This window comes from Oncorhynchus mykiss, chromosome 13 (assembly GCF_057628025.1).
Source record: "Oncorhynchus mykiss isolate SJ-2025 chromosome 13, ASM5762802v1, whole genome shotgun sequence".
Classification (NCBI taxonomy): domain Eukaryota; kingdom Metazoa; phylum Chordata; class Actinopteri; order Salmoniformes; family Salmonidae; genus Oncorhynchus; species Oncorhynchus mykiss.
In genome coordinates, this window is record NC_143034.1 from 19,974,952 (window position 1) to 20,001,413 (window position 26,462).

Here is a 26,462-nt window from a genome sequence, read left to right on the forward strand (position 1 = left end):
TAGGTGTACAGTGCAATATGAATGTCAATACACACAATAGGCTGACCGGGGAGGTGGTTTCTCACAGTCCTGCGATAAGAGCTATAACACTAATATTTGCTTAAACTCTTCAGTTGTGTTCTGTAGGTGTCACCGAGTAGACTGATACCCAATTTCATTGCTTCACATTCCAACCTTGTTGAACATGATCTGGTCTAAATATGGCATGATTCCACCAATTGAAACCTTCTGCATCACTTTCAAAGAGGTACTTTTATTTTGAAGGCAAACCACAAATTCCACTGTTGTGCCTAGCTTCACAACCCGCTCCGGTCGAGCCTTGTTAGCTGGCTGCTTATAACGTTAGCTTTTGGCAGCAGGGTTAAGTAGCTCGCTAGCTTTATTTTTATGAACAGAAGTTCAATTTTTAATAGGCAAACAACAAGTGGCTATCTAGCTAATACTTACTCACAAGGATTCATTCCTAAGAATAATAAAAATGACTGCAGTTTCCACTGGTCATTGTTTTCAGGCTGGTTGTATTGGTGCTAGCTAGGTACCAAGCTATTCAGAACACACAACATTCTATCATATAACTGTGTTATTTGATGTGTCAAATAGTGTTATTTGACTATCTTTTTTTGACACGCAAAGACCCAAATGGTGTTCCATAGTAGTATTTATGTATGTTGTCCAGCATGACAATGTCACCAGCCATGCTGCTCGCTCTGTGCGTGAATTCCTGCAAGACAGCAATGTCAGTGTTCTGCCATGGCCAGCGAAGAGCCCGGATCTCAATCCCATTGCGCACGTCTGGGACCTGTCGGATCGGAGGGTGAGGGCTAGGGCCATTCCCCCCCCAGAAATGTCTGGGAACTTGCAGGTGCCTTGGGGGAAGAGTGGGGTAACATCTCACAGCAAGAACTGGCAAATCTGGTGCAGTCCATGAGGAGGAGATGCACTGCAGTACTTAATGCAGCTGGTGGCCACACCAGATACTAACTGTTACTTTTGATTTTGACCCCCCCCCCCCCCCCCCCTTGTTCAGGGACACATCATTCAATTTCTGTTAGTCACATGTCTGTGGAACTTGTTCAGTTTATGTCTCAGTTGTTGAATCTGGTTATGTCCATGCAAATATGTACACGTTAAATTGGCTCGAAAAAACGCAGTTGACAGTGAGAGGACGTTTCTTTTTTTGCTGAGTTTAGGTATGCACGTCATACCGTACTTGGACATCGGTTTTGCACATTGGCGTTAAACAAGACATTGGGCCGATACCGATGTTGGCATTTTTAGCTAATATCGGCAGATTCCTATGTTCACCGATATGTCGTGCATCCCTATTTACCATTGCGAAAACATTGTCAGTTCCTGTCTACTTAAGGTGGTGGCTCTCACATAGACACCAATGCGATAGCAGCTGGGTCTGGTCTGCTCAGTTCTTTGACTTCAATTGAACCAGGAACAACCAGCGCAGGGTTTTCTGTCTCTGGTTTTATCTTCCTCCTGAGGTGGATGGCAGCTCTCCACTTCATCCGTTGATACTGCTGTTGTGAGGGGGGAAAAGGGTAGGAAAAATGGAGAACGAACTGTTTACTATTTTCCCCAAAATTGTTTGTCAAGCACAACCACTATTTTGTAGTTAGCTACAGTGTTTAGTCAACTAGGCAAGAACACTTTCTTTCCCGGACATGCTGTGATCTCAACGGTTGTATTGAATGCACGAGTGCATGTTAGAGAAAGGAAACGTGTGGTGTTGCGGTAGTTCAGTTTTTCGCCGCTGCGTGGATGGAAACAGACGTGGTGGAGAGCTGTTCCGCAAATACCTGTCCATCCTTGACAAAGTTACGGTATACTGTTAAAGACTAGTAGGCCTATGTTAATGAATCAGTTGTTGATCTGTTCTCTTGATGTAGCTGTGTGTCAACCATAGTAGTGTGATACTAGATGTCATAATAGTCAGTTCACCAATAACCAGGCATGTTGAATGAACGGTAGCCTAGTAATCAGACCTAACTTGATGGACTAAGTCAGGGATGTAGATGTGAAACTAACTCATATAGGGCTACTTCAGTTGTTTCATATTCCAAATAGCATACAGTAAGCTACTACATTGCTTCCAGTGATTTAATCATTTTAGAATTATCTCCCCAAACAAAATGAAGCCAGTTAACTTTTACACTAAACTATGCACATAAAAGCAGTACTTCTGTGTTGGATATAATTTAAGACTCTTAGTTTCAGGAAATGGCAGTTACAGGTTTTTCAAAAATGCTAAATGCTCCAACTTCCTAAGGGGAAGTTGACTGACATGCGCTGAACCTATACCCTACCCAACCTTAGGCCTACATCAGCACCACCTTGTCAGAAAACTGCGCTGAAGTTGTTCTCATAAAAATGATTTAGGATTTGCAGGTCTGCGATAGGCTGGCTGAAACTGTATTTCAATGGCACTTACACAGACAGGAATATCAGCCCATGAATTTTCATGATATCAATCCATATTATTAACCTGTTTTTCTCTCTTCCTCTTCTACAGTGGATCTAGGCTCCTTATCATGGGACGACCTGGAGAACGACCTGCCAGACGAGCTGATCCCCAACGGAGGCTCTGGCCTGGGGGGTATGACGGGGGGCGGAATGCCTTCCAATGGGGGTAACGTCAACCCTGGGGGTCCTGGACCTCTGGGCTCCAAGGTCCCGGACGCAGTGGCCAAGCACAAGCAGCTGTCAGAACTCCTCCGGGTGGGTAGTGCCTCTGGTCTCATCGGGGGTGCTGGAGGAGGAACTCAGCCCAGTGGCATTGGGGGTCAGTTGGGTGCAGCACACGGGAAGAGCTCCTTGGGTCAAGGGTCGCCGAAAGCGGGGACCGGACAGAACTTCAACCAGTCTCTGGGGGGCCATGCCGGGATGTTAGGTCAGGGTGGGCAGCACCAGCCGGGCCAGGTGATAAACGGAGGCCTGGGGCTGGGTCCTGGAGGTGGACGAGGCCGGGGTCAGTACCAGGCCACGCAGGCGGCACCAGGAGGAGGAGTGGGCAGCTCGCTGGCAGAGACACTCACACAGCAGGGCGGGCCACAGGTGGGCGCTGCCACCCTGAACGCTGCCGCCCAGCAGGCGGGCAACATGAACAAGGTGAGTCACAGGGCTGAGAGACTCACACAAACTACACACACAAACTACACTCTTAATCATGGAGAGGCATGTATGAAATGTCTGTCTGTGACAGAAAGACAGGTCTTAAATGTGTCAAATGGTCAGAGAGCAGCGATATCTCTTTATAGCTCTTCTTTGTGTGTGTTGAATCATCATTTGTACAGGATCATCCATGAATTCTCAGCTTTGGTGCTAGTTACTGTGGCACTGTGTAGAACAGATCCATCCTGATTGGGTGATAGCTCTCTGATACTGCTGGGTACTAAATCGGAAATTAATAAATGCCCTCCGCATGGGCCGAACCATTAAGAAAGAATCATGTCACATGTTGCGGTCATGTTGGGAACTCGGAAATACAACCCTTTTACTGGGAAAAATGCATGTGAATGTCCCACCAACTCGTAATGCCCAGACGGCACGTCCTCAGAGCGTGTGCGAACCAGCTGGCTGGTGTGTTTACGGACACATTCAATCTCTCCCTGCCCCAGTCTTCTGTCCCCACATGCTTCAAGATGGCCAACATTGTTCCTGTACCCAAGAAGACAATAGTAATTTACTTCAGTTACCATTGCCCCGTAGCACTCACTTCTCTCATCATGAAGTGCTTTGAGAGACTAGTCAATCACCTCCACCTTACCTGTCACCCTAGACCCACTTCAATTTGCCTACCGCCTCAATAGGACAATGTTTTTTTTATATTTTTTTATATTTTACCTTTTATTTTACTAGGCAAGTCAGTTAAGAACAAATTCTTATTTTCAATGACGGCCTTTTCAGTGGTTGCCTGTTCAGGGGCAGAACGACAGATTTGTACCTTGTCAGCTCGGGGATTCGAACTTGCAACCTTTCGGTTACTAGTCCAACGCTCTAACCACTAGGCTACCCTGCCGCCATCACACTACACACTGCCCTATCTGGACAAGAGGAATACTTATGTAAGAATGCGGTTCATTGACTACAGCTCAGCAGTCAACACCATAGGACCCTCCAAGCTTATCATTCAGCTTGAGGCCCTGGGTCTCAAAGCCGCCCTGTGCAATTGGGGCCTGGACTTCCTGACGGGGCCTGGACTTCCTGACGGGCTGCACCCAATTGGTGAAGGTAGGAAACATCTCCACTTCGCTGATACTCAACACTGGGGCCCCACAAGGTTGCATGCTCAGCCCCCTCATGTACTCCCTGTTCACCCATGACATGCGTGGCCATGCACGCCTCCATCTCAATCATCAAGTTTGCAGACGACACAACAGTAGTAGGCTTGATTACCAACCACAACGAGACATCCTGAGGGAGGAGGTGAGGGCACTCTGGAGTGTGGTGTCAGGATATCAACCTCTCACTCAACGTCAACAAAACAAAGGATGTGATCGTGGACTTCAGGAAACAGCAGAGGGCGCACCTCTCTATCCACATCGACGGGACAGCAGTGGAGAAGGTGGAAAGTTTGAAGTTCCTTGGCGTACACATCGCAGACAAACTGAGATGGTCCACCCACACAGTGTGGTGAAGGCGAAACAGTGCCACTTCAACCTCAGGAGGCCGAAGAAATTTAACCTAAAGCCCTCACAAACTTTTACAGATGCACAATTGAGAGCATCCTGTCGGGCTGTATCACCGCCTGATATGGCAACTGCACCACCCACAACCGCAGGGCTCTCCAGAGGGTGGTGTGGTCAGCATGACGCATCACCGGGGGCAAACTTCCGGCCCTCCAGGGCACCTACAGCACCCCATGTCGGCCAAAAAGATCATCAAGGACATCAACCACCCGAGCCACTCCGCTACCATCCAGAAGGCGAGGTCAGTACAGGTGCATCAAGGCTGGGACCGAGAGACTGAAAAACAGCTTCTATCTCAAGGCCATCAGACCGTTAAACAGCCCGTCATTAACAGAGAGGCTGCTGCCCACATACAACTTTAATAACTGGATCACTAGTCACTTTAATAATGCCACTTTAATAGTGTTTACACATCTTACATTACTCATCTCATATGTAAATACTGTATATTATACAATCTATTGCATCTTGCCTATGCCGCTCGGTCATTGCTCATCCGTATTTATATGTACACTACCATTCAAAAGTTTGGGGTCACTTAGAAATGTCCTCCTTTGTGAAAGAGAAACACATGTTTTGTCCATTTTTAAAATGACATCAAATTGTAAATGACTACTATACCCGGAAACGGCAGATTTCCGGCTATAGTCAGACGTCTTTTGAAATCGTCGTGTCCCGTGTATATATATGTATTTTTTTCTTCGCATATATTTTAAAATATTTTTTCAAAAACTCAACTTCTAAACACTCTGCAACCCAGCCCGCCTCACTCAATGTGGTGCGGATCTGTTTTTTTTCTAAAGTATTATTCACCTTGAATCCAAAATCCCCCAACAGAAGCTAGCCAGCTCACTAGCTACCAGCTAGTAGCCAGCTAACCACTGCTAGCGGTCATCAGCTAACCTTTAGCTCGGAAAGCTCTCGCCAGTTTGTACAACGCGACTCAAACCAGAGCATACCAGACCTATTTTCTCTCCATGTCCACGGATTCCTACCGCATGCTCTGGACATTTTCACCTGGATCTTTGCAGCTAGCTAGCTGCTATCTGAGTATTGCCTAACGTCGGTCCCGAAGCAAACACCAATTAGCCTGGAGCTAGCCCATGCTAGGCCCTTTCTCCCGGCTAGCTAAAGAGGCCTATCAGTCACTCCTGGGCTACGATACCCAGACCCCTTCTACTGCCGGTATGGGGCACGGAACCCCGCTGATCCTTCACGACTGGACTACGACGTAATCTGCTCGAGGGGGTACTCCACTGGCCTCTACATCGCGACCACCCCTGAATGCCCATCCGGCAGCCGCAGCCCGCTAGCTGTCTAAAGCATATTGGACTGTTAGCTGTATAGATACATCGGCCAATTTCCTGGGCCACTATACCAATTTTGCCAATTGGACTTTGACCCCTCTGCTACTCAGAACCCTACTAATCCATCACTACTGGTCTATCGATGTCCAAAACAGACTTTGCTCCATCGAGACGTCCCTCTAAGGCCCTTCTGCTAGCTGTCTGAATCGCCATGTCTCCAGCCAGCCCAACCACTATTGATCACCCTGCTACGCATGTCTCTCACTAATATCAATATGCCTTGTCCATTACTGTCCCGGTTAGTGATTTATTGTCTTATTTCACTGTAGAGCCGCTAGCCCTGCTCAATATGCCTTAACCTACCATTTTAGTTCCACCTCCCACATATGAGGTGACATCACCTGGTTAAAACATCTCTTGAGACAATATCTCTCTCATCATTACTCAATGCCTAGGTTTACCTCCAATGTCCTCACATTCTACCATACTCCTGTCTGTACATTATGCCTTGAATCTATTCTCTCACACCCAGAAACCTGCTCCTTTTACTCTGATCTGAACGCACTAAACGACCAGTCCTGATAGCCTTTAGTCGTACCCTCATCCTACTCCTCTGTTCCTCTGGTGATGTAGAGGTTAATCCAGGCCCTGCAGTGCCTAGCTCCACTCCTACTCCCCAGGTGCTCTCATTTGTTGACTTCTGTAACCGTAAAAGCCTTGGCTTCATGCATGTTAACATTAGAATCCTCCTCCCGAAGTTTGTTGTATGCACTGCTTTAGCACACACTGCTAACCCGGATGTCCTAGCCGTGTCTGAATCCTGGCTTAGGAAGTCCACCCAAAACCCTGAAATGTCCAACTATAACATTTTCCGACAAGATAGACCTGCCCAAGGGGGCGGTGTTGCAATCTACTGCAGAGAGCCTGCCGAGTTTTGTCTTACTATCCAGGTCTGTACCCTAACAATTCAAACTTCTACTTCTAAAAATCCATCTTTCCAGAAACACGTCTCTCACTGTTGCCGCTTGCTATAGACCACCCTCTGCCCCCAGCTGTGCCCTGGACATCACATGTGAATTGTTTGCCCACCATCGATCTTCAGAGTTCGTGCTGCTAGGTGACCTGAACTGGGATATGCTTAACACACCGGCCATCCTACAATCTAAGCTTGATGCCCTCAATCTCACACACATTATCAATGAACCCACGAGGTACAACACAAATCCGTAAACACGGGCACATAGATATCATCCGAACCAACTTGCTCTCCAAATACACCTCTGCTGTTTTCAACCAAGATCTCAGCGATCACTGCCTCATTGCCTGCGCGTCCGTAATGGGTCTGTGGTCAAACTACCACCCCGCATCACTGTCAAACGCTCCCTTAAACACTTCAGCGAGCAGGCCTTTCTAATCGACCTGGCCCGGGTATCCAGGAAGGATATTGACCTCATCCCATCTGTAGAGGATTCCTGGTTATTCTTGAAAAGTGCCTTCCTCACCATCTTAAATAAGCATGCATCATTAAAAAACAATTAGAACCAGGAACAGATAATAGCCCTTGGTTCTCTCCAGACCTGACTGCCCTTGACCAGCACAAAAACATCCTGTGGCGTACTGCATTAGCATCGAACAGCCCCCGTGATGTGCAACTTTTCAGGGAAGTTAGGAACAAATATACACAGGCAATTAGGATAGCCAAGGCTAGCTTTTTCAAGCAGAAATTTGCATTCTGTAGCACAAACTTTAAAAAGTTCTGGGACACACTGTAAAGTCCATGGCGAATAAGAGCACCTCCTCCCAGCTGCCCACTGCACTGAGGCTAGGAAACACTGTTACCACCGATAAATCCACTATAATTGAGAATTTCAATAAGCATTTCTCTACGGCTTGCCATGCTTTCCACCTGGCTACCCCTACCCCAGTCAATAGCCCTGCGCTCCCCACAGCAACTCGCCCAAACCTCCCCCACTTCTCCACCCAAATCCAGATAGCTGATGTTCTGAAAGAGCTGCGAAATCTGGACACCTACAAATCAGCTGGGCTGGACAGTCTGGACCCTCTCTTTCTACAATTATCTGCTGAAATTGTTGCAACCCCCATTACTAGCCTGTTCAACCTCTCTTTCGTATCGTCTGAGATTCCCATAGATTGGAAAGCTGCCACGGTCATCCCCTTTTTCAAAGAGGGAGACACTCTAGACCCAAACTGCTACAGACCCATATCTATTCTACCCTGCCTTTCTAAGGTCTTCAAAGCCAAGTTAACATACAGATTCCCGACCATTTCGAATCCCACCATACCTTCTCCGCTATGCAATCTGGTTTCAGAGCTGGTCATGGGTGCACCCCAGCCACGCTCAAGGTCCTAAACCATATCACCGCCATCGATAAGAGACATTACTGTGCAGCCCTATTCATTGACCTGGCCAAGGCTTTTGACTCTGTCAATCACAACATTCTTATTGGCAGACTCAACAGCCTTGGTTTCTCAAATGATTGCCTCACCTGGTTCACCAACTACTTCTCTGACAGAGTTCAGTATGTCAAATCGGAGGACCTGTTGTCCGGACCTCTGGCAGTCTCAATGGGGGTTCCACAGGGTTCAGTTCTCGGGCCGACTCCTCTCACACCCCAAACTGTATTCATCAATGACGTCGCTCTTGATGCTGGTGATTCTTTGATCTGCCTCTACGCAGACGGACACCATTCTGTATGCCTCTGGCCTTTCTTTGGACACTGTCAACTAACCTCCAGATGAGCTTCAATGCCATCCAACTGCTCTTAAATGCAAGTAAAACTAAATGCGTGCTCTTCAACCGCTGCCCGCCCGCCCAGCATCACTACTCTGGACGGTTCTGACTTAGAATATGTGGACAACTGCAAATACCTAGGCGTCTGGTTAGACTGTAAACTCTCCTTCCAGACTCATATTAAACATCTCCAATCCAAAATGAAATCTAGAATCGGCTTCCTATTTCGCAACAAAGCATCCATCACTCATGCTGCCAAACATACCCTTGTAAAACTGACCATCCTACCAATCCTCGACTTTGGCGATGTCATTTACAAAATAGCATCCAACACTCTACTCAACAAATTGGATGCAGTCTATCACAGTGCCATCCGTTTTGTCACCAAAGCCCCGTACACCACCCACCACTGCGACCTGTACACTCTCGTTGGCTGGCCCTCGCTTCATACTCGTCGCCACAACCCCTGGCTCCAGGTCATCTACAAGTCTCTGCTAGGTTAAGCCCAGCCTTCTCTCAGCTCACTGGTCACCATAGCAGCACACACTCCAGAAGGTACAGTGGGGCAAAAAAAGTATTTAGTCAGCCACCAATTGTGCAAGTTCTCCCACTTAAAAGGATGAGAGAGGCCTGTAATTTTCATCATAGGTACACTTCAACTATGACAGACAAATTGAGAAGAAAAAAATTCCAGAAAATCCCATTGTAGGATTTTTAATGACTTTATTTGCAAATTATGGTGGAAAATAAGTATTTGGTCAACTACAAACAAGCAAGATTTCTGGCTCTCTTGAAACTAGGGGGCACTAGTTTCATTTAAAAAAAATAACGTTCCCAAAGTAAATGGGCTATTTTTCAGGACCAGATAATAGAATATGCGTATAATTGACAGCTTAGGATAGAAAACACTCTACAGTTTCCAAAGCTGTAAAAATATTGTCTGAGTATAACAGAACTGATATTGCAGGCGAAAGCCTGAGAAAAATCCAATCAGGAAGTGACTCTTATTTAGAAACCTCTGCGTTCCTATGCGTCCCTATTGAGCAGTGAAAGGGATATCAACCAGATTCCTTTTTCTATGGCTTCCCTGATGTGTCTAGTGTCACAACACATAGTTTCAGGCTTTTATTTTGAAAAATGAGCGTGAGCGACAACATTGTAAGTGGTCACCTGGTGACTCTCAGAGTGTTTTGTGCGTAATAGACAAATGCGGCCATTGTTTCGCTCCTACTAAGAAGCCAACTGACCCGGTTGATATATTATCGAATAGATATTTGAAAAACACCTTGAGGATTGATTATAAAAAACGTTTGCCATGTTTCTGTCGATATTATGGATCTAATTTTGAAATATTTTTCGGCGTTGTCGTGACCGCAATTTCCGGTTGATTTCTCAGTCAAACGTGAAGAACAAACGGAGCTATTCCGGCTACAAAAATAATCTTTATGGAAAAAAGGAACATTTGCTATTTAACTGGGAGTCTCGTGAGTGAAAACATCCGAAGCTCATCAAAGGTAAACAATTTAATTTGATTGCTTTTCTGATTTTCGTGACCAAGCTGCCTGCTGCTAGCTAGGCATAATGCTATGCTAGGCTATCGATAAACTTATACAAATGCTTGTCTTGCTTTGGCTGTAAAGCATAATTTCAAAATCGGAGATGACAGGGTGATTAACAAAATGCTAAGCTGTTTCAATATATTTCACTTGTGATTTCATGAATAGGAATATTTTCTAGTAATATTTTTTGTCTGTTGCGTTATGCTAATTAGTGTCAGTTGATGACAATTCTCCCGGATCCGGGAGCGGTAGTTCCAAGAGGTTTAAGAGGCTCCTCCGTCCTCCACTCGTTACCTGTATTAATGGCACCTGTTTGAACTTATCAGTATAAAAGACACCTGTCCACAACCTCAAACTGTCACACTCCAAACTCCACTATGGCCAAGACCAAAGAGCTGTCAAAAGACACAAGAAACAAAATTGTAGACCTGCACCAGGCTGGGAAGACTGCGTCTGCAATAGGTAAGCAGCTTGATTTGAAGAAATCAACTGTGGGAGCAATTATTAGGAAATGGAAGACATACAAGACCACTGATAATCTCCCTCGATCTGGGGCTCCACGCAAGATCTCACCCCGTGGGGTCAAAATGATCACAAGAACGGTGAGCAAAAATCTCAGAACCACACGGGGGGGCCTAGTGAATGACCTGCAGCGAGCTGGGACCAAAGTAACAAAGCCTACCATCAGTAACACACTACGCCGCCAGGGACTGAAATCCTGCAGTGCCAGACGTGTCCCCCTGCTTAAGCAGGGGTTAGCTAACACACTGTGCCATTGGAACACAGGAGTAATGGTTGCTGATAATGGGTCTCTGTACGCCTATGTAGATATTCCATAAAAAATCAGCCGTTTCCAGCTACAATAGTCATTTACAACATTAACAATGTCTACACTGCATTTCTTATCAATTTGACAATATTTTAATGGACAAAAACAAAGACATTTCTAAGTGACAAACTTTTGAGCGGTGTATTACTTTACTTAGATTTGTGTGTATTTGGTAGCTGTTGTGGAATTGTTAGATATTGCTGCACTGTTGGAACTAGAAGCACAAGCATTTTGCTACACTCAAAATAACATCTGCTAACCATTTGTATGTGACCAATAACATTTTTATTTGATTATTTACGACTAGGAAACTCTGGTATGAACTCTGGGCCCTGATCTTTCCCACCTGCTTAACTCTGATGCCACGCACCACTGAAAATGGCAACAAAAATTGTTCCTTCCGAGCTCAAAGCACGTGAACTCTCCAAGTAGACATGTCGTTCCTCCGATCACTCCGACATGACGTGAACGTGGCAGTAGCCATAGCCTGGTCCCAGATATATTGGTCTTGTCTTGCCCCTTTCTATGGTCCCTAAACAGATCTGGAACCAGGAACCACTTAGCCAGCCTCCCCTGTGCCTAGTACAGCTCTACTACACCAATGTCTGATGCTGCCTCTGTGTCAAACACCAAGCCAGTGCTTAAGTTTTTACTGGGCTTAATTCACTGGCTTAATTGCCCAATGAATTAATGAGAGGTGAGAACCTCCGTAGCCTTTCCTTACAACGCCTGGTCTTTGTTTCTAACGGGATGATACATTTCTAACAGCGCGCCAGTGTCCTTGGAGGACAATTTAAAAACATCTCCACCAACAGCACTGCAGACTCATAACTGCTCTCTTTTTGTACAATGGGCTGCACATGTGACAAGCTGGTTGCCTATTGGCTTGAGTCTGTTTTTTTTTAAGGACATTAGATATCTGTTGGCAGCAGTATTCAGTTGCAAGCTCTGTGCATAGAATTAGAACTAGAATTCTAGTTGTGACGAACTGCTATGGACTAATATTGAGTTAACATTCTCATCTTCTACTCAATCACTGTCCTTAGGGGATTCTACAGTTGATTATAACAGTGTGTGTGTAGATTGCTAGGGATTGTTTACCTAAGCCTCAGTGACACTGCTCTTATGTGGTTTCACAGGAAACCAATAGGAAACCATCCATTCTTCAGTCTCTGTTGTCTAATAAGGGGTACTGCCTGTCTGTAACCTCAACACAGAGAGGGGGTCTTAACAGTGTTTATAGTTGTGTGTTTACATGGAGACCAGTCCGCTGAGAGAACCTGTAGGAGTTTGGTATGGGTGTGAGATTGAGAAACTCAGTGGTGATTAGTTTGGTGTGTGACGTAGAGGGGATAGAGAGACTGAACGAGAGCATATTGGTTGTAGTTGAGTTGTTTCAGAGAGATGGAGAGGGGCATGGAGAAAGTGTCTCTTCATGGTGATGGTCTTTGTTGTGGTCTGTTGACTGCATTTTACTTGGTTGTAAATCTCCTTTCTGGGTGTGTGATCTTCCTCTTTCCTTGGCTCTTTGCCGTACCATTGGGCAGTAAATCACTTCATCAGATGCAGAATAAGGGGGTGCGTGTGAAAGGAGGAATAGGGAAGACAGGGAGGGATTAGGGAAGACAGGGAGGGATAAGGTTATCTATGTGTACGGCCAGACAAGCTGCATACACTCCTGTGTCTCTGTCGCTCTCGTCTGACAGTGGAGTGGCAAGGCTCAAAGCAGAGCTGTGTGGAGTGTGTCAGAATGATGAGGAGGAGGAGGAGTGTCTGGAGTGCACGGCGGGCACTTTTCTTCAGTGCTCGTCTGTGTGGAGTGTCAGCGAGAGACAGAAAGATAGGCCCCAACCCACCTCCATCTATCTTCAGCTGTGTTTGTGTGTTTGAATTAAGCTGCTGGTTTCTGGTTGCCTCAGCTGGGCCTTTTTATCTGGTCTGCTGGAGCGCTGTCAACGGCCTGGGGGGGACTGTTCCCCGGGGGATGGATGGATGGAGGGAGGGAGGGTGTTTCTGCCACCTGCCGTGGTCTAAGCCTGCCTGCTGCATGGGATCAGAGGGGGAGAGATGTAGGGGTCTCTGTCTGGCTTCTCCATGCTGTGGAAGGGGGAATTAGGAAAGTGATAGCTGGGGTGATTGTAGATGGAGAGGAAGAGATGAAGGGGTACTGGGGGAGAAAGTGGGAAGGAAGAGGAGGGATGCAGCCAAGGCCCTCTGGCTCCTCAGCCTGCAGCTCAAACTCTGGCAGTAGGGTTGTGGTGTGGGGCTATGGCTGAGCTGTGTTGGCACTAGCAGGGTTGTGGTGGGACCAAGTTGGCAGAGCTATAATGGCACCATGTACGAGCTGTGACTGGCATAGACCTCACTGGGAGATCTGCTTGTTGACAAATTGGTGCAGAATTGGAGAAGACAAATTGATGCTTGGAGCATTTTCCATGTTTTGAGATTTGGGTTTGTGTGCTTGGCTTGTTGAAATGGAATTGACACTTGATACATTAACTGAAGTTCTTATCCAGAGCGACTTAGTTATTTACATGGACAGTGTTTTTAAATGCTTCCTGACATTTTCTCCCCTCTCCCATTCTCTCCTTCTCCTCTCTCCTTTTTGTTCTTTCAGTTGGGCCTGGGCAGTAACGGTGGCAGTCCGTTTGGTGGTCAGTATGGCCAGGGGGGGCCAGGGCAGGGGGTGAACCCCCAGCAGCTTCAGAACAAGGCAGCACCCCTTACCGCCGTCACCAGCGTGCCAAACCTGGTGAGTCCTTCTGTCCACACCTAGTCTGGCACCCTATTCCCTAAAGAGTGCACAACTTTTTTCAGGAGTGTTTCCTGTTCTCTCTGTATGTTATGTGCAAATGTCAAGGCTTTGCATTGATCCTGGGATCCTGTCACTGTAGTTAGGTGCAATTATTTTGAGGTAGAGGTTCTTTAACATATCCCCCCCCCTCTTTCCTCCACCCCTCCAGCTCCAGCAGCAGCCCGGGCAGCAGGTGCCCTCGGTGGGCATGGTCCCTGTGCCCGGCAGTGTATCCATCTCTGGCCCCACGGCCGACCCGGAGAAGCGCAAACTGATCCAACAGCAGCTGGTGCTCCTGCTCCACGCCCACAAGTGCCAGCGGCGCGAGCAAGCCAATGGGGAGGTGCGGGCCTGCGCCCTGCCACACTGCCGCACCATGAAGAATGTCCTCAACCACATGACCCACTGCCAGGCCGGCAAGTCCTGCCAGGGTCAGTACTGGGGGTGGGGGGGGGCAAGGTCTGGCACTGTGGCTAATGGAGGGTGGGGACACATCCTTGGTGTGGAGTAGCACCATGGCTGGGTTGTTGAGGCCAGAGTTTCTCTCTCCCCCTGTCTCATCACTCCTCCCTCCCTCCACTCGTCCTGTCTGATTTCTCTCCAAGTAACACAAAGGCCAGGCGCTCTCCTTCACTCCACAACGTTCACACCATGCATCTTTGCCTAATCTGGTCACGCCACTGGGGATTTCCAGTTCTACACCTCGAATGCTACTTTCCCACTCTCTCCCCTTTTCTCTTTCCCTCTCAATCCTTTCTCCTTCTTTCCCTTCATTCTCTAGTTGTATTTTCTCTTTCATGGCTTTAATGGAAAATTCCCCTCCAGCCTCCCTCTCATTTATGTCTGGCCTGGTATGCTGTCTGGTTGAAGTGTCATATGAAGCCAAACACTTGTGCATGCCAAGTCGTTGGTTCTTCGTGTCTCTGCCAGCTCATTTCCTTCGGCTACCCACCACCCAAATAATCAGCACGAACGTTCCTCTTCAGAGTAATTGTTCCTTTTTCTCAGATCTAATGTAAATAGATTTGTATTTTCTTAGGTGATTCTGGTGCTTGGATTGGCTTGTTTTGAGAATTCACAGAATCTAAGCAAACTATTGCTAAGCTCTTATTATGAGGGGTTGTGTATTGAGTCTGTAAGAAATTCATTTTGAGATAATTTGAGGGTTTTATTATTAATGCTCAAACAGTCTTGCCATGTTGGTGTATTCCCTAATAGTTATGCATTCATACTTCTCTACACCGCTTCAAGCAATTTATTCACTTAGCTGTCACTTTCATGTATACTTGCCTTTAGTTCTAGACTCCCTCTTCTCCTACCCCAGGGCTTGCCCAGGGCTTTCCCAGGGCTAGTGGCAGCAGCAGGCGCATCAGTCGGGGTCATCTTCAGTTGGGCGAAAATGTTTTAAAGCATTCTGAAATGCGGAGGTTCTTCTTGAATTTGTCCAATAATAATTGCCAGATTCTAGTTTACCGTTGCAAAATGTTTTGCTATTGTGTGCCCTACTGACAGGATCCAGGGCTCTCTGTTAGCCAACTTGGGTTCTCTGCTCTGGAGAATAGAGGGAACCCAATATGTCTGCTACAAAACCAGGAGAAACATGTTTTGTTGTTTCTTGTTCTCTCCCTAATGAGGCCAATGACGAGGTGCAGATTTTGCCCAATAATTTTTTTTATTCTGTTGAACAGGGCCCTGGGACTCTATATTAGCCAGTTAGCCAACACTGCCAGGAGAAACCCAATCTGGCAGGTACAGATTCCAGAACCAAAAAGAACACATTGTTTTGGTTGTGGTTCTCTTCTTCTGCCTCCCAAGGCCAAATGTAGTAGACTCTTCCCAGTCTGAATTATCCCTGTGAGAAGCCTGGTATGATAACCAGGCCTTTGGGGAGTCTCTGGTTTCTCCTCAATTTCTTGTTCTGCCTCGGTGTTATAACAAGCCAAGACTTATTGTTTACGGCCTTGCTGCTCTCTGTGTTGCTTTGGAAGGCCTGGATGCTGTTGGCATGAATACACTCTTGCTCTCTTAAAGTGCATTTTGTACTCATGTCAGAGATCTTATAGACTCCTCTTCCTGCATTTATTTGTACTCTATCAGTTCTTAAAACCGACAATAACTTTTGAACATCAGATCGGCAGTTACTTAGGCCAAATCCAGCTTCAACTTCGACTAATCTGCCCTGGACTCTCTGTAATTCCGACCCAATTTTCGGGGTATCCAAGTGAAAACACTGGCGTTCTAGACGAGACGGGGAGTATTTGCGCGATTAAGGCAAAGGGAAAACTGGCCCCCTCTTCCCTGCATTCTACCGGCCACTTGATAATAAGATTTGATTGACGACCGCGGCTTTGCTACCAAAATAATTCTTAATTGCTGTTATCGTGACTGTTGTATAGATTCCACCTCAGAACAAGAAAAATAACACGCTGGAACTTAACGAACTATGCGAGGCTATAAACAAGCAGGAAAACTTGCACCCAGAGGCTGCTTTCCTTGTTGCCGGCGCTGTTTATCTTTTAGTTTGCATCATTAACCTCTACAGGATCGGTGTCCTGACAATAGTTCCTCAACGTAGCCTATTTGAAAAATCTTTCCAGCTCTCTTCCTTTCGATAACCACTCCGAATGAAATGGGGAAAAAATGTCATGCTCTGATCCGGTAGAAAATCCATACCTGATTTACTTCTTATCTCTTGCACAAAATAGCCTTCAGCTGTGTCTGTCTGGAGTTCACTGGGACGGAAACTCTGAGGGCCCAGAGTAATTTATGCAAGTTTGCTAGCACAAGCGTCTTCCGGAAAAAGTTAATAGTTGATACAATGTTTGAAGTTCCTTGCAGACAAGCTATGCATAGCCAATGTGGTTTTTTAGGATATGGGTTTTTATCATGATATATTCTACCTCCGCGCTGCAATGATTTTATTTGTTGGCTTTTTATGTAGGCTATTTTTACATATTCTCATGTGGAAAAGCCTACGTAGGACACAACGAAAAGACAATTGCAACAACGTATAGCTGAACACCACAGCTCAATCAGGTGTAAGAACATTGACTATCCAGTAGCAGCTCACTTTGTTGAAGCTAACCATCCAATCTGCTCCCTCAAATACACAGGCATTGAGCATGTTGCTCTACCAAGGAGGGGAGGTAACATGGAGATCCTACTATTACTAAGGGAGGCTTACTGGATATCCTATCTAAAAACTTTGGCCCCCTAGTGGTCTGAATATTTACTTTGCTCTCAGGCCCATCTTATGAACAAGTTTTTTATGAATTGATATATTCTTTCTACAACTTATTAGCATATGTTCCCCCTGTTGATGCTTATTATGCATTAAGGTTGAACCAAAAGACTACATGTAACAAATATAAATTAAATAGGAAACCATTAAATATGTGACATTGAATTAAACAATAATGTATGTTGATGCTAATATTATGGACAATATTCAATTGCTTGCATATGATAACAATAGCCTAATATTTAATATGCCATAAACTATTGATTTTTAACAGTTTCACTCAATTAATTCTAATTAACTCTAATAATTGACTCAACCCTCACACCCCCCTGTGATTGGTTGCACTAATTACACTGATTGTCTACATAACCTGGTTCAAGTATGCATGACATTACCCTGAAGGCACAGTGATGCCGAAATGTTGATGATTTAACCTATACATTATATATGTAGTGTGCGACTCTGTCTTATAGTTTATTCGCCTTCAGTCAGCACAAATAATTTTTTTGTTTAGATAGAATTATGATTAACCACATGACGTTGATTTAGACATTTGAAAACGTTATAACTGAAATGAAACTGTTCTTTGAAAATGTGCAGATAAAAATCATAACTGACAAGCAGAGCAGTGGAAATGGTACGCCAACTTATCACTCCAAATGGAAAAGGTTGCCGACCTTCGGTGTAGCCTATTACCGGCAACTTTAGGAACGTAATGATAGAATCTGCCAAGGCCACCGGGGGAGGAGGGGGTCAAGAACAGGTTATTTCTTCTGGTTAGGCTATATTGATCTCTGGCTCCCTCTTTTTAGTAATTTGTCATTTTTAATCGCAGTGCTTAAAGCATCAGACAAGCTCGGTAGCCAACATATATATTTGATTTTATTCAAACAGTGCATTCAGAAAGTATTCAGACCCCTTCATCTTTTCTACATTTTGTTACATTATAGCCTCATTCTAAAATGAATGAATCAAATTAAAACGGATACCTTATTTACACAAGTATTCAGACCCTTTGCTATGAGACTCGAAATTGAGCTCAGGTGCATTCTGTTAACATTGATCATCCTTGATGTTCCTAAAACTTGATTGGAGTCCACTTGTGGCAAATTCAATTGATTGAACACGAGAAAGGCACACCTGTCTTTATAAAGGTCCCACAGTTGACAGTGCATGTCAGAGCAAAAACCAAGCCATGAGGTTGAAGGAATTGTCTGTAGAGCTCAGAGACAGGATTGTGTCAAGGCACAGATCTGGGGAAGGGTACCAAAACATTTCTGCTCCATTGAAGGTCCCCAAGAACACAGTGGCCTCCATCATTCTTCAATGGAGAAAACCACCAGGACTCTTCCTAGAGCTGTGCCCAGCCAAACTTAGCAATCAGGGGAGAAGTGCCTTGGTCAGGGATGTGACCAAGGACTCAATGCTCACTCTAACAGAGTTCCTCTGTGGTGATGGGAGAACCTTCCAGAAGAACACCCATCTCTGCAGCACTCCACCAATCAGGTCTTTATGGTAGAGTGGTCAGACAGAAGTCACTCATCAGTGAAAGGCACAAGACAGCCCGCTTGAAGTTTGCAAAAAGGCACCTGAAGACTCTCTGACCATGAGAGCTGTGGGGAGGTTTTTCAGCGGCCGGTACTGGGAGACTAGTCAGGATCGAGGGAAAGATGAACAGAGCAAAGTACAAAGAGATCCTTGATGAAACCCTGCTCCAGACCACTCAGGACCTCAGACTGGGATGAAGGTTCATCTTCCAACAAGACAACAACCCTAGGCACACAGCCAAGACAACGCAGGAGTGGTTTCGGAACAAGTCTCTGAATGTCCTTGAGTGGCCCAGCCAGAGCCCGGACTTGAACCCGATTGAACATCTCTGGAGAGACCTGAAAATGGCTGTGCAGTGATGCTCCCCATCCAACCTGACAGAGCTCGAGGGGATCTGCAGAGAAGAATGGGGGAGACTCCCCAAATACAGGTGTGCCAAGCTTGTAGCATCATACCCAAGAAGACTCGAGGCTTTAATCACTGCCACAGGTGCTTTCACAAGGTGCTGAGTAAAGGGTCTGAATTTTTTCCCCCACCATTTCTAAAAAATCAGTTCTTTGTCATTATGGGGTATAGTGTGTAGATTGAGGAAACAATGATATTTGATCATTTTTAAATAAAGGTATTACATTTTTTACAAATCGGCAAATCGGCGCCAAAAAATACCGATTTCCGATTTGTTATGAAAACTTGAAATCGGCCCTAAGTAATCGGCCATTACGATTAATCGGTCGACCTCTAGTGTGTATACATACATACATACATACATACATACATACATACATACATACATACATACATACATACATACATACATACATACATACATACATACATACACACACACACACACACACACACACACACACACACACACACACATATAGATATATAGAGTATTGTGATCGTACATGGAAACAGTGCCCCCCAAAAAATCATAAAAACACGAGTCAACCCAGATAGTCCGTGTAGCCATTTTGTTAGCTATTTAGAAGCTGTTCAGTAGCCTGTTGGTGTCAGACCTGATGCACCAGTACCGTAAACAAAGGGAACAGTCTAAGGCTTGCAGGCGCGTAAACATTCATTCAAACAGCACTTTCGTGCGTTGCCTGCAGCTCTTTGTTGTGCATCAAGCATTGCGCTGTTTATGACTTCAAGCCTATCAACTCCCGAGATGAGTCTGGTGTAACCGACGTGAAATGGCTAGCTAGTTAGCGCGCGCTAATAGCGTTTCAAACGTCACTCGCTCTGAGCCTTCTAGTAGTTTTTCCCCTTGCTCTGCATGGGTAATGCTGCTTCGATGGTGGCTGTTGTCGTTGTGTTGCTGGTTCGAGCCCAGGGAGGAGCGAGGAGAGGGACAGAAGCTATACTGTTTCACTGGCAATACTAAAGTGCCTATAAGAACATCCAATAGTCAAAAGGTTAATGAAATACAAATGGTATAGAGGGAAATAGTCCTATAATAACTACAACCTAAAACTTCTTACCTGGGAATATTGAAGACTCATATTAAAAGGAACCACCAGCTTTTATATGTTCTCATGTTCTGAGCAAGGAACTGAAACCTTAGCTTTTACATAGCACATATTGCACTTTTACTCTCTTCTCCAACACTTTGTGTTTGCATTATTTAAACCAAATTGAACATGTTTCATTATTTATTTGAGGCTAAATTGATTTTATTGATATATTATATTAAGTACAAATAAGTCTTAATTCAGTATTGTTGTAATTGTCATTATTACAAATACATTTTGTAACACGTATAATCATCATATATGCTGCTGCTACTCTGTCATTTATCCTGATGCCTAGTGACCTCTATCTGCTGCTATGACTCCAGAATCCCTGCACATTGAAAATAGAATATTCAAACTGACCCTGTATATATCTTACTTACACTACACGGTCAAAAGTATGTGGACATCCCTTCATATTAGCAGATTCTGCAGATGTATAAAACTCAGCACACAGTCATGCGATCTTCATAGACTAACATTGGCAGTGTAATGGCCCTTACTGAAGAGCTCAGTGTCATTCAATGTGGCACCATCATAGGGTGCCACCTTTCCAACAAGTCAGTTCGTCTAATTTCTGCCCTGCTAGAGTTGCCCCGGTCAACTGTAAGTGCTGTGAAGTGGAAACGTCTAGGAGCAACAGCGGCTCAGCGTTAGTGGTAGGCCACAGAACGGGACCGCCAAGTGCTGAAACGTGTAGCGTGTAAAAATTCGGTCCTTGCAACACCGAATTCCAAACTGCCTCTGGACGCAACGTCCGCACAAGAACTCATCGGGAGCTTCATGAAATGGGTTTCCATTGCCGAGCAGCTGCACACAAGCCTTGGATCACCATGCCCAATACCATGTGTTGGCTGAAGTGGTATAAAGCTTGCCACCATTGGACTCTGGAGCAGTGGAAACGCGTTCTCTGGAGTGATGAATCATGCCTCACCATCTGGCAGTCCGACAGACAAATCTGGGTTTGTTGAATGCCAGGAGAACGCTACCGGCCAGAATGCATAGAGCCAACTAAAGTTTGGTAGAGGAAGAATAATGTTCTGGGGCTTTTTTTTTTATTGTTCGGTCTAGGCCCCTTAGTTGCAGTGAAGGGAAATCTTAACGCTACAGCATACAATGACATTCTAGACGATTCTGTGCTTCCAACTTTTTGGCAATAGTTTGGGGAAGGCTTTTCCCTGTTTCAGCATGACATTGTCCCTGTGCACAAAGCGAGGTCCATACAGAAATGGTTTGTTGAGTTCGGTGTGGAAGAACTTGACTAGTCTGCACAGAGCCCTGACCTCAACCCCACCGAACACCTTTGGGATGAATTGGAAAGCCGACTGCACGCCTGGACAAATCGGCCAAAATCAGTGCCCGACCTCACTAATGCTGTTGCGGATGAATTGAGTCCCCGCTGCAGTGTTCGAACATCTTCTGGGAAGGCTTTCCACTATAGTGGAGGCTGTTACAGCAGCAAAGGGGGAACCAACTCCATATTAATGCCCGTGATTTTGGAATAAGATGTTCGAAGAGCAAGTGTCCACATACTTTTGGTAATGTGGCGTACTTCTCATGTGTTTATTTCATTTTATTCTACCTTGTTATTTTTTAGCATTACATTGATATTGATTACTGCATTGTTGGGTTTAGTGCAAGAAAGGCATTTCACTGTATTAAACCTGTGTTACAGGTGGTGTAACGCTGTGTTCCCTCTGCTCTTCCTTTCCCCTCTGTAGTGGCTCACTGTGCGTCATCCAGACAGATCATCTCACACTGGAAGAACTGTACGCGGCACGACTGTCCTGTCTGCCTGCCGCTAAAGAACGCCAGTGACAAGAAGAACCAGCAACGTGAGTAGTACCCACACACACTGATCTAGGATCAGTTTACTGACTCCCCATATATCAACCATTTAGGGTGAAAACCCAAAACTGAACTTAGATCAGTGACTAGAAACCACCTCATCCTACTCAATGAGTACTTCATCATCCATAAGACACCGCCACCTGTAGATATCTATATACTAGCCGTGTGTTCCTCTAGCCTGGTCTTAGATATGTTTGTGCTGTCTTGCCAATGACCGTAGATCTAGGCAAGACGGCACAATCAGAACTGGGACCAGGCTAGAGTTCCACAGGGCTGGCTATGAACAGCTCGATGAGCAAGAGTGGACTCCTGCTGGGCTTGTAATCCGAGACGCAGGAGGGAGAGGAGGGGGATGGAGGGTGTGTGGCTGTCCTGCTGAGGGATTGGCTGGTGGGCTGATGATTCATTTAACCCCCCCCCCCCAGATGACTGCCTGCCTCCATGGATGTTTTTTTTCTCTTTCTCCTTTCTTGTTCTCTCACTCTGCTAATTGCTCCCTCTCTCTCCTTCTCTTTGCCTTACTCTGCTTACTTGTTTTTTTCCCTTTGCTCTTTTACTCCTTCTTTCTCTCTTGTTCTCTGCTTGCTCATTCTCTCTCCCTCTGCTCAGCTTCTTTCATCACTCTGTTCTTCAGAGAGTTTGTTTCTCTCTGCTTGATTCACATGCTGGAAAGCACAATGGCACCACTGACTTTACTCCTGCCAGTGTAAATAGCAAGCAACGTTTCAGTTTGTTCTCCTCTGATTTTCTTTTTGTCTTATGATGCGTCCCAAATTGCACCCTATTCCCTACATACACCAGGGCCCATAGTGCACTATAGGGAATAGGGTCCCATTTGGGACGCAGACTTAGAGTAGTATGTTGGCTGAACTCTATTTAATATGCAGATTTTACACATGTAATACCCCCTGAAGGAATTTCTACAGCTCTTGTGTGTCATAATGTGGTTAAACCACTAAGATTAGAACCATATCTGCTGTTTCACACGGCTATCTCATGGCAAGTAAAGTTCCAAGAATAAATATCAATCAGGTTATGAAAGCTTTGTGTGTGTGTGTGTGTATACATGAATGTGTGCCTACATGACCGTGTATATTTGTTTGATTACATTGTATAGGACTATAGCTAACAGCATATGTTTATCATAGTCCAATCAATCAATCAATGTTAACTAGAATCTCTCTTCCCCCCCCTCCAGCCTTGTTGAGTTCCCCCAACGCTGCCCTCCAGAACTCCCTGGCCTCTGTGGTCTCTGGCCCTCCCAGCTCTCCCTCCCTCAACACCCCCACCCCCATCGACCCCTCCTCCATGCAGAGGGCCTATGCTGCCCTGGGCCTGCCGTACAGCAACCAGACCCCCACCCCCGGTCAGACCCCCCCAGAGGGACAGAACGCTACCATGGGGCAGCATCCACAGCTGATGAGACCCATCAATGCACTAGGTAAAGTATGGTTTCGTATAGCAGGGCTGTGTTCATTAGGATACTCCACAGAAGACATTTTGGAAATGTTTAGGAATGGAAAATGGGAATTAGTGTTTCTTATTGGACCAGTTCAGGTTTGAGTTTATTTTTATTTTTACAGGGACAGTGGACATTAATCAATGTTTCATTAAAAGTGCTGGTTTTAGCCAGCCGGCTAATTTTCAACCGCAGTCCCTGGGCAGGTTATTAAAAACAATTACAATATAGACAATCATTGAGCAGTGAGCACACGCAGAGCAACAATAGGACAAGCAAGACGTAGCATACAGACAGAGCAACATAGGACAAGCAAGACGTAGCATACAGACAGAGCAACATAGGACAAGCAAGACGTAGCATACAGACAGAGCAACATAGGACAAGCAAGACGTAGCATACAGACAGAGCAACATAGGACAAGCAAGACGTAGCATACAGACAGAGCAACATAGGACAAGCAAGACGTAGCATACAGACAGAGCAACAGAACAAAAAGCAGCAAGAAAAAATTCATTAAAGCAACAAAGTGTTTCCACACCTCACAAGCTACAGACAACATGGAAAGTGGCAATATACATCTAGGGATTATGATCACAAATCTGATTGACCTTTAGCCATGTATTCATACATTTTGTGAAAGTGTGATAGGTGGTGCAGTTATGTGTGTGATGGCAGTGTATTCCAGACATGGGAAGCTCTCACAGAGAAAGCGGATTTACTAAAGGTGGTTTTCCTTAAGGGAACTATACAGTCACCTCTCATGGCAGACCTTGTGGATCTGCTGCCATATGTTTGGGTTTTCTGTTTAACAAAACTACTGAGTGGAGGGGGAGCCAGGGCATTTAGGATCTTGAATACAAGACATGTGTCAGTGTATTGCACAAGATTTTCCCAACTCAGGAGCTCATGCTTTCTGAGGATGTGACAGTGATGATGGCTATTGGGCTTCTTATCAAGCACTTTGAGAGCCTGTTTGTAGACAGACTGAATAGGTTTTAATGTTGTACAGCAAGCTTGGGCCCAACTAGTCAAGCAGTATGTTAAGTGGGGGAGTATCGTAGATTTGAAGTACAGTTTTGCTACCTCTGTAGCCAAACAATTTCGTATTTGGTTATCTGAATGACCTTTTTCACATGCTTTTTAAAAGAGAGGTTGGAATCAAGTATGATGCCAAGGTACTTAAAATCAGATACCACCTGGAGCTTCTCCCCTGACACATAGACATCTGGTTCAGTACTTGTGCAGCTTGTTGTTTGCTCTTTGCATGCACATGTATCATCTGCATACATTTGAACTTCAGACCCAGTACAGACAGAAGGCAGATCATTAATGTACAGGCTGAACATGAGGGGCCCCAGTATTGACCCTTGTGGCACGCCCACATCATAGCTAAGAGTGGGCGACAGCTCATCGCTCACTCTGACACACTGAGTTCTGCCTTCAAGGTATGATTTCATCCATCTCAAGGCATTGGGGGAAAAGTTGAACTTGGACCATTTTGTAATGAGAATGACAAAATCTCACAGTATCAAAAGCCTTCCTTAGGTCCAGAAACACAGCCCCAAGGTACTCCGTGTTTCAATCAATTTTCTGTTTGCTGCCTAATGAGCATGATCCCAGGTGTGTCAGTTTGGGAGAAGTGTTTGATTAAGAGATCATAGTTTAGTCAGTCTCCATTGGGCCTTGCTCAACAGGTTTTATTGTTTGGTTAACCGTCTAGTAACAGTTTCTACTTAATTTAACTGCGTAAACATTAAAGCGTGTGTGTGCTTCTGTCTTGTCTGACGAGACGTGTGTGTGTGTGTATAATACAATCTTAACTTGCGTCTAAACACACATACAGATTCTAACTTGCTGTGTCTCTCTTTCTCCAGGTAACCAGATGGCTCTGGGGGGCGGGACGATGGGCGTGGCCTCGTCAGATCAGACCAATCTGCACTCGGACTCTCTCAACGCCAACAAGTGAGTCTCGGCAAACATACATCATGTCTAGGAGCTGTGCCAAGGAATTGAATTATTGATCAAGTAGTTATTCAAAAAACTGTTGCTTTAGCTGAGAAATAGATTGTGACTGAAACATGAAAGTAGGCGTACAGCACGATCATGGATAATAAGTGAGTACATTTAGCTGTATTGAAAGATGTTTTCCCTTGTCCTAATCTCCCCTTCTCCTCCCCCTGTCAGTCAGCTGCTGTCCGACGGGTCAGTTGTTGGCTCCATGGGGGGTAGCCTGCCCACCGCCGCCCCCCTCTCAGCATCTGGAGTCAGGAAGAACTGGCATGAACACGTCACTCAGGACCTCCGCAACCACCTCGTCCACAAACTGTACGTCCAGATGGCTCCAGTGGGAAAACGACCATTGAAAACTGTTAATATACTCTTATCTCAATGGAATAGTAAACACAAGTCTCTCAGAGCCGTGGTTCAGTTCCAAAGCAGTGGTTTTGTATTGGGACTCACCGGGAGCCTTTAGATTTATTGTCACCCACCACACAAACAACTTCCTAGTCACAACCACCCACATCCACTTATATCAGAAGCTCTGTAATGAGAAAGTCATGGTCTTAAGGTGACATAAGCAGTGAATCACTTGGAAAGAGACTCAAGAGTCCTTCCCATGTTCATTAGTTTGTTTATTCAATGCCTCTGCTCTCTCCCTCTACTTCTCTCTGTCCAGAGTACAAGCCATTTTCCCCACCCCAGATCCGGCAGCTCTAAAGGATAGGCGGATGGAGAACCTGGTGGCATACGCTAGGAAGGTCGAGGGGGACATGTACGAATCTGCCAACAGCAGGGTACGACACACACACACACACAAGCTAGGAAGGTGGAGGGGGACATGTACGAATCTGCCAACAGCAGGGTACGACACACACACACACAAGCTAGGAAGGTGGTGGGGTAC

At 45.5% G+C, this 26,462-nt stretch overlaps 1 protein-coding gene across 7 annotated transcripts in view; it reads left to right on the plus strand.

The window, feature by feature from the left end:
- LOC110487234 (CREB-binding protein) overlaps window positions 1-26,462 on the plus strand; it is a 68,018-nt gene that overhangs the window by 15,271 nt on the left and 26,285 nt on the right. For 6 of the 7 annotated variants that reach the window (XM_090195583.1, XM_090195584.1, XM_090195587.1 and 3 more), the window contains exons 2-9: window positions 2,522-3,117; window positions 13,762-13,896; window positions 14,108-14,369; window positions 21,966-22,079; window positions 23,294-23,536; window positions 25,432-25,519; window positions 25,742-25,882; window positions 26,235-26,352. In XM_090195583.1, the coding sequence (XP_090051709.1) occupies window positions 2,522-3,117; window positions 13,762-13,896; window positions 14,108-14,369; window positions 21,966-22,079; window positions 23,294-23,536; window positions 25,432-25,519; window positions 25,742-25,882; window positions 26,235-26,352 (1,697 nt within the window). Of the gene's footprint in view, window positions 1-2,521; window positions 3,118-13,761; window positions 13,897-14,107; window positions 14,370-21,965; window positions 22,080-23,293; window positions 23,537-25,431; window positions 25,520-25,741; window positions 25,883-26,234; window positions 26,353-26,376; window positions 26,421-26,462 lie in introns of those variants that run through there. The other variant, XM_090195590.1, reaches the window with a different exon arrangement.